The 8,843-nt window shown below is 44.2% G+C and overlaps 1 protein-coding gene across 1 annotated transcript; it reads left to right on the top strand.

Annotated features, from left to right (window-relative positions):
* Positions 1-737: 737 nt before the first annotated feature.
* slitrk3 (SLIT and NTRK like family member 3) lies at positions 738-6,444 on the top strand. Its single transcript, XM_022767994.1, has 3 exons — positions 738-875; positions 1,578-1,665; positions 3,656-6,444. Exon 3 carries the CDS (start codon positions 3,714-3,716, stop codon positions 6,420-6,422), a length of 2,709 nt encoding a protein of 902 aa, XP_022623715.1. The 5' UTR covers positions 738-875; positions 1,578-1,665; positions 3,656-3,713; the 3' UTR covers positions 6,423-6,444.
* The last annotated feature ends 2,399 nt before the right edge of the window (positions 6,445-8,843 follow it).

The raw sequence follows: 8,843 nt of genomic DNA, 5'->3' as shown, positions 1-8,843 counted from the left end.
TGCGCGCCCCCTCTGCGAAAGCCAGAGCGCTCTCACTCTCTCCTCTCCTCACTTCGTTTCCTCTCCTCCTCTCGACAGCATCCAGAACTATAGCGCAACCGTCCCCATCACTCTTTTTCCTCCCCTCCTCCTCTCTCTCTCACCGCCAGATCTCTCTCCTCTGCGTCTCTCACCCCTTCGCCCTCCCTCCCCCGCCTCACCCGCACTCCATCTCCACAGCTCAGTCCCTCACTCCTCTGACGCACGGCAGAGAAACGGACCCGAAGAAAGAAAGACAAAAAAAAAGAAAGAAAGAGAATCAGCAGCTGACCCAACCGCCGATATGATCCACAGACTCTTGCTATTGCTGCACCGACCAGAGGCACGGTCCTGAAGCCGAGAGGAGAACACTCTCACCCGGCTGCACTGCTGTTGAGCGCTCGCCCGGGAGGCGGCGGCGGCAGCGGCGGCGGCTGAGGAGAAGGAGGAGGAGTAGGAGGAGGAGGAGGAGGAGAGGGGAGGAAGAGGAAGCGGACGGGCACAAGTCGAGGACTTGCATTTTAAGCAAACTGCTTAGAAAAAAATAAGAGACGAGAAAGAAGGAGAGAGAGAGAGAGAGAGAGAAAGAGAGATAGAGTCAGAGTCATCGGAGAGCGAGAGTGGGAGAGATTGCATTCCTATCACGTCTTCATTTCTCCCCTCTCCTCTCTTTTGCTTCAGCCACTGAGAGTGAGGGAGTGTGTGAGAGAGACAGAGAGAGAGAGAGAGAGAGAGAGAGAGAGAGAGAGGGGGAGAAGAAAGAGAGAAAGAGAAAACGAGCAAGAGAGAGATCTAACAAGATTCAAACTAGTGGTCTTTTTTTCCCCGATGCTTTCCAATCGCAGAACGAAACTAAGGTGAGTGGTTGCTTGCCTGCGTGTGAGTGTATCTTAAGGGGAATTTATGCAGATGGGCGCATGAGTGTGTGTGCGTGTGTGATTATATGCTTATTGGTGTCTGCATAGCCATGGACTTCAAAAAGGGACAAGCAGCTCTCCTCATATATCGAGGACAAGGGATCGTAGGCATGCAGTCGACTGATCAATAGTCGTTTGTTTTTTGTTTTTTTATCCGCCGTTTTCCTGCCAATGTCACGACGAAAGGCTACTGCATTATGCTTGGCATGTATTTCAATAAACGCTCTGCTCTCTCCGCTGTTATTGACAGCGAGGTTATTTTGGGGGGTATTTCAGTAGATACCAGCAGGATTCTCACCGTTTTGGCCACATAGCAGCTTGTTACACATTATTGTAAGTTAAGTTTAATATCAATTCAAGATTAGGATCTTTTAATAGGTTGTTTTTTTGTTTTGTTTTTTTTTTTATGAAAATATCACTGACGACTGACAGCACTTTTGTTCATGTAAGTATAAGCTACGGAGCTGTAGAGAATCTCACCCAGCTTCGCGTTTGAATCCGTGGCTCATTCACATGCGCATCTCTTCCCCTCCTCTCTCCCTCAGTGCCCTGCTCTCTCTTTCCATCTCTCCCTCTCCGTTTGCTCCTGTTTCTCTCTAACGGCTTGGTCACCCCCTCTATTTCTCGCTCTCTTCCTCACAGCCCGGCATCGGACGGTGAGCGGGACGCACCGGGCAACAACAGGACACGCCGCAGGAGGATATGTGAAGTTGGAATCCCACTAAACTAAGTACGTATACCCCCGAATTGATATACCCCAAGGGAATATAATATGGCACGAATTGTTTTTGTTTTTTTTAATTGATTTAAATTTCATTAACACTTTTTTGACATCGCATCTACGCTCTTTTGATCTCAAACATGGAAGCGGAATCAATAAAACCCTGGAGGATTACGCATGGAGGGGGAAATGAAAACAGTCAATTTTGCAGCGAGGAGATCGTGTTCAAGGATCTTTCTTTTTCTTCCCTGGTGCGTTTTTCCTGTCACATCTTTTTTTGGGGGGATTATAAAACATTTCCTTTTTTTCCTCCTTTTTTCTTTTTCCCTATCGCTTGGCTTTTGGTTTCAGCATCATGGACAGCGGCTCTGCTCCGGCAGACGGTCCCAGCGCATCTCATCTGGATTTCCAGCACCCAGTTGGAATGGACAGAGCTCTCACTCTCACTCTGTGTGTGTGTCTGTGTGTGCGTGCGTGCGTGTGTGTGTGTGTGCGTGTGTGTGTGTGTGTGTGTGTGTGTGTGTGTGTGTGTGTGTGTGTGTGTGTGTGTGAAAAGTCACAACCTACAGAAAAGATATTCAGAGGCTATGTGCACGCCTGTGTGTGTGTGTCTGACTTTTACCCACTTAACACCATGGAGATACTGGACGGAATCTTCTATTAGCCTTTCTTTTTCATTTTTTTTTTTTTTTTAAATCAAAGCAAAAAAATGAGGCGCTTATTATCGTAATCAATATTCTTATTACTTTTTGTCATTCGCCCTTTCTTTCTTTATGATGTTATCATTTTTGTAGGCCGGATCTACTCAATCACATCCTCAGAACTGAGCTTCGCCCACTGCGCTTTTCACTTGCGCCGTTTCTCGTCTAATCCTCAAATGGAATCACCTGGAAAGCCAGCATAAGTTGTAGTGATTGATTTTTTTCTTTTTGTTTCTTTTTGGTTTTTTTGGGGGGGTTTTTTGTTTTGTTTTTGTTTTTGTTTTTTTGTTTTTTTTTTTTTGGGGGGGGGGTTGCAGGTTCAGTAACAATGAATAAATCGACACGTTTCCCTATTCTATGGGTTTATCTGTGGGGACAAGAAAACGACGAGGGAAAATAACCTAAAATCTGCGGTACTCTGCATATCAGAAAAAGTGGAACTGTTGGATTATTTTCCTTTTTTCCTCCTTATTTTTGACATCTTCACACTCCTAAATTCAAGTCATTGCATTTTCTACAGCCTTAGTGGTACTGTTTACTTACTTTAATATTTACCTGTTCGTTTTTATCAAATTTCCATGACTCATAGTCGAGAATATATAAATATGCTGAGACTCGATTTAACGAGATGGATTTTCAGCAAGTCCCTCAACAGTCCCCATCTCGTCCCACTAATGGTCACCAGGCTGACACCTATTCCGTGCCCGTCCTCTTCCTGCCTTAGACCATCATGCACCTACTCTAATTTCCACCGCGCATTTCTGGACTCATTTACGGAAAGAGGGATTGAGGTCCCTGTTATGTAACACATACAGCAGAGGGACTGTCTCCCCTTACCAGTAACCTCACCCACCTGCTGTTTCTTTCATTTAACCATGGCAATAAGCATCTCTAGGGTGATTTACTGCGACCTTACCATCATTTCTGCTGAATAATAAATTATATTTCCACTTTACAGTGACAGAACATGTCTGAGGGTAGATATTTGTTTGTGTTGCTGGGTATCATTACCCATCCAAGTGTGTCGGGCTCATATTTTGTTTGAAATACCCAGCAGAACTGCAACATCTAAAGTAGTCTCAGATGTAATTCTATTATTAATTGGAATTCATTTCAAAGCTGTCTTCCATTCTACTGAAACTAATGCACCCTTCCTCTCTCTCTCCTCGCTCCTCTCTGCCTGCCTCTCTCACCTCAAACTTCGCTTTGTGAGGGTGTGTGTGCACCTGCGTGTGTGTGTCATCACTACCCTCATCCCCTCCCTCCTTCCCATTCTCTCTCTCTGTTCTCTGTTGCAGTGCTGTGAAGTGGCTCTGTCCCTGGAGCCGAGACTTCATCCCCTTGGTGTCAGCGAGGATGCTGTGGGTTACCTTGCTGAGCACCATAGCCTTAGGATGGACCACCCCAATCCCACTACTAGAGGACTCCGAGGAGATCGACGAGCCCTGCTTCGAGCCTTGCTACTGCGAAGTCAAAGAGGGCATCTTCCACGTCCACTGTGACAGTAAAGGATTTACAAATGTCAGCCAGATCTCACAGATATGGAGTCGGCCCTTCAAGCTCAACCTGCAGAGAAACTCCATGAGGAAGCTTTACTTTAACAGCTTCCTCCATCTCAACAATGCCATATCCATTAATCTGGGTAATAACGCCTTGCAAGATATCCATGCTGGGGCGTTCAATGGCTTAGGAATACTCAAACGGCTGTTCCTACACGAAAACAAACTAGAAGTTTTTCGGAATGACACTTTTCTGGGGTTGGAGAGTTTAGAGTATCTCCAAGCGGACTACAATGTTATCAAAAGGATTGAAAGTGGTGCATTCAGGCACCTTCACAAATTGAGAGTGCTCATACTGAATGACAATCTGATCCCCGTGCTCCCAAATTATCTTTTCCGGTCTGTGTCACTCACACATCTGGACCTGAGAGGAAACAGACTAAAGACATTGCCGTATAAGGGGACGCTGGAGTATGTTGGGAGGAGCTTAATGGAAATCCAGCTGGAGGAGAACCCCTGGAACTGTGTGTGTGAGATTGTCCAGTTAAAAACATGGCTGGAGAGAATCCCTTATACAGCTTTGGTAGGTGAGATCACATGTGAGTACCCATTCCACTTACATGGGAAAGACTTAAGGGAAATCAAGCGGAGTGAGCTCTGTCCGCTACTCTCCGATGCAGAGATTGAAGCCAAGCTGGGAATTCCCCGGGTCCCATTTAGCAATGAGAACACATGGCCTACTAAACCTTCCTCCATGCTCTCTTCCTTTCACAACACAGCATCTTCTGTGGAGTACAAGGAAAGAGTTGTCAAGCCTACCAAACGACCTCGGCCCACAAAGAACCCCCCAACCCCTCGTAGCATCTATCCAGGCATCAACCAACCCCCTATTGCTGGCTACCAAACAAGGCCTCCCATCCCCATAATTTGTCCAGCTGGATGTATTTGCAACCTTCACATCAATGACCTGGGGCTAACAGTGAACTGTAAAGAAAAAGGCTTTCACAACATCTCTGAGCTCCTTCCTCGGCCGCTCAATGCCAAGAAATTGTACCTCAGTGGGAACCTAATACAGAAAATCTACCGTTCTGATTTCTGGAATTTCTCAAGTTTGGATTTACTGCATTTAGGGAATAATCGGATATCCTACGTCCAAGAGGGCGCCTTCATTAACCTGCCAAACTTGAAAAGTTTATATCTGAATGGGAATGACATTGAAAGGCTCACACCTGGGATGTTCCGCGGTCTTCAGATGTTGAGTTATCTTTACTTTGAGTATAATGTCATACGTGAGATACAACCTAACTCCTTCTCCCTAATGCCAAATCTCCAGCTGGTTTTCCTCAATGACAATCTGTTACGCTCCCTCCCCACTGACGCCTTTGCTGGCACCAACCTTGCACGCCTCAACCTCCGTAACAACTACTTCTTTTCCCTGCCTGTACGTGGTGTTCTGGAGCATCTGACCTCCATTGTCCAGATTGATCTCCATCAGAACCCCTGGGACTGCTCCTGTGATATCATCCCCCTGAAACAGTGGCTGGAAAAGCTCTCCTCTGTCATCGTGGTTGGAGATGTCATCTGCAAGACACCTGAGTTTGCTTTTGGGAAGGATCTGCGTTCACTGGACGTTGAGGTCATCTGCCCTGAGCTTAAGTACTCTCCTTCGCCAGCTCTGCCAGGTGGGGATGACCTCACCACGGGCAGCTCTGACATGGGAGAGGCAAGTGGGAGAGGAGCTGTCCCACTCTCTGTCCTCATTCTCAGTCTACTCATCCTCTTCATTGCTGCTGTGTTTGTCGCTGCCGGGCTTTTCGCTTTTGTTCTCCGACGCAGGAAGAAGCTGCCCTTCCGGAAACGTTCTGAGGTAGATCTAACAGGGATCCAGATGCAGTGCAGGATTTTTGAGGACCCACCAAGGCAGAGTAGTGCTGGTAACACTGGCACACCGGAGAAACCCACACCCAGTATGCACACACACACTCACACTAGTCACACACATGCCCATGGTCACGTTTATGATTACATCCCCCACCCTGTGACTCAGATGTGTAATAACCCCATCTATAAGCCGAGAGAGGGGGAGATAGCAGAGGAAGACAGAGCGCAGTTTTCAGAGAAGAAAGACAATGGCAGCAGTAGCAACAGTAACTACAGAACCTTGTTAGAGAAAGAGAGAGAGTGGACCCTGGCCGTCTCCAACTCTCAACTCAACACCATCGTCACAGTCAACCACACCACGGCTGACATGGCAGGATTTCATGAGAATGGAGGGCTCTGCCCTACAGTGATTGACAGTCAGAGGCCCACACCGACAGTGGGCTTTGTAGACTGTTTGTATGGGACAGTACCCAAACTAAAGGACATGCATGTGGCGCATGCGCACCCACCAGGCATGCAGTACCCCGATTTGCAGCAGGATGCACGGCTGAAGGAGACATTGCTTTTCACGGCGGGGAAAGGCTGCTACCCCGACCCGTCCCAAAGCGATTACCTCGAGTTAAGGGCCAAACTTCAAACCAAGCCGGATTACCTCGAAGTCTTGGAAAAATCTTACCGGTTTTAACATCTCTAGCCCACGGAGAAAAAACAACAACATAAAAAAAAAAAAAAACAAAAAAAAAAAAAACAAATCACAAAGTCGACACATTCACTTTGCCACCCTCAAAACAAAAACCACCCAAAACCAATAGTGAAAAATAAACTTGAAAAAGCAGCATGATATAAAATAAAATATTATATTACAGTTACAACAACGTTTCCCCCCCAAATCACTTTGGAGGAGAGGCCATTCTCAGATATTTCAATGAAGTGCCTTTTTTTCAGAGTAGCCAGCAAAGTCAACAGCCGTTATTTTTATAATATATAAATATCTCTATATGCCCAAGAGAGAGCAAAAGAGGAACGAGAGGGGCACCGGGGGAATAAAACATACAAAACATCCTAAAATACATCTGTCACTAAAACCCCTTTTTATGGAGTTACCATGATGTGCAAGATACACGGGAGCTGGACGTCTCCCTGACTTGGTGGTTTTCTTTCTGTCTCTTTTACCCCTGACTAGGATGTACAAACACCCGGAGGCCGTGCACATAAAGTTTGCAGGAAATGATCGAAAGAGAGAGAGAAAAAAATACATATATAAAATGAACTGCAGTTTGCTGCATGCACTCGCTTCAGTGCAGGAAGCGAGGGGATTTACTCAGAACTATCACATCACATTATGAACAGAGATACTGCAACGCATTTACAGTTCAGTGTTCTATTTAATTTTTATATCTTATTAATATGGTTATTACTATTAATGAGGACTTCTGTCTATATCAGGGTGCTTCTCGTAAAAAGGACGCGCCGACGCACGGATGGTAAAACATTTGTGAATATTATTATAAGACAACACTCAAGGTTTTCTGGATATTTCCACGCACTTTGTTAAGAACCCCCCCCCCTTCCCTCCCCCTCCATTGCTTCTGGATTCCCCATTGTCACCCACTAACGGCTTTGTAGGAGGCACTTTTAATGTTTTCTCTCTCACAAAGATTTGAAGAAAAATGTGCATATATTTATTCTGTAATTTCAGTGAAGAATTTAATTGTAAAGGTAATGTTAAATCAATGTATAGTGATTATGCGTCTGGTATAGCCTTCTTAATAAAAACAAAGTCTTCAATCAAATGATGAAGGGGTTGATGCCACGGGAACCTGTGTTTGGAGCGCTACAGACAGGCTGTGCATTTGATGTCTTGTTAAAATGGCATGTTTAGGATGTGGCCAACCATCATGCGATAATGCTCCTGGAGATGGAAGAATAGCTACTGAACCAATAGAGTGCTAGACAGAAATGTAGTGGAGGGCAATAACATTGAAATTTACTTCAGCTCCTCATTATTTTCAGATTAGCACCAAATCAAATAATAGAGTGAGGAGTGATGACGGGGCAAACAGAAAGTTATTTTTCTGGAAAATATAATATTTTTTTTTCTGTCTATTGGTAGTTTTTCTATGATCTTCAGCTGCTGGATGTCATAGCATGCAATTTGTATCTGCCACTACATTATTGGTGTCAACTGAAGGTAAAAGACACACAAAACGCAATGCCAGAGCAAGTCAAGTGAATGCTGCTGGTTCTGAAGTGGATGATAAGAGAGGATATACCAAATCAGTGAAGCAAGCTGTGATTTTCATTATCTTAACGGGTACTGCTGATTTAGGCTAATAAACAGTAATTGAGAGGGTGAGTGAAAACGTGATTGGAAGTAGCTCTTTGCAGTTGCGCATCTAATTTCTGACTCCCTCTAAGGCAGCAGTGTGGGTCCACTCCACTGGGGGGCGATAAAAAGGCTCTCAGACCCATTAGGCATTTAGCAGGCTGGATGCATTTATAATGTAATGCACAATTTGTTTATGCTAAGAGGTCACCAAGTCTCATATTCAGTATGAATTATTTTCAGAATATCTATATATAAAACTTACATCTGGTATAAGATCATTTTATTCATTTCATCTGTTCTGTCCTTATTTTTAACTAATTATCTTGAAAATGGCAGAATAAAGCAGGTAATTGTAGCTGTGTCAACAAAATTACTTTTTTTTTTTTTGAAGAGAACAATCTAAAAAGATCAGTGTTTTTACATATTGGTATTTTTTATTTTTGTTCAGGATTGTTGATCACTGACATTTTGTGCATTGAAATTCCCAGTGGTACAGTGGTAACTTAATTTTCAATTGTCTCCTCCACAGCAGCCATCATTTGCTAATCTTTTTGCTGTGGCATTTTTCATATTTCATCTTTCCCTATCCTAGCCTGATTCTGTTTTGGGACCAAATAGTACAAACAGGCAAAAAAAAATAAAACAAGAAAAAAAAAAAAAAGGTTGAAGCAGCTGTGGAGTAAATATGGTATTCACAGTACATCATCATCATCACAAGGTGAAATTTTTAATTTGGGAAAAATACGATGCAAATCTTGATGTCTATAAATTTGTGAT

This window comes from Seriola dumerili, unplaced genomic scaffold (assembly GCF_002260705.1).
Source record: "Seriola dumerili isolate Sdu_G_001 unplaced genomic scaffold, Sdu_1.0 BDQW01001344.1, whole genome shotgun sequence".
Lineage (NCBI taxonomy): Eukaryota > Metazoa > Chordata > Actinopteri > Carangiformes > Carangidae > Seriola > Seriola dumerili.
This window is presented reverse-complemented; position numbering and strand designations above follow the sequence as displayed.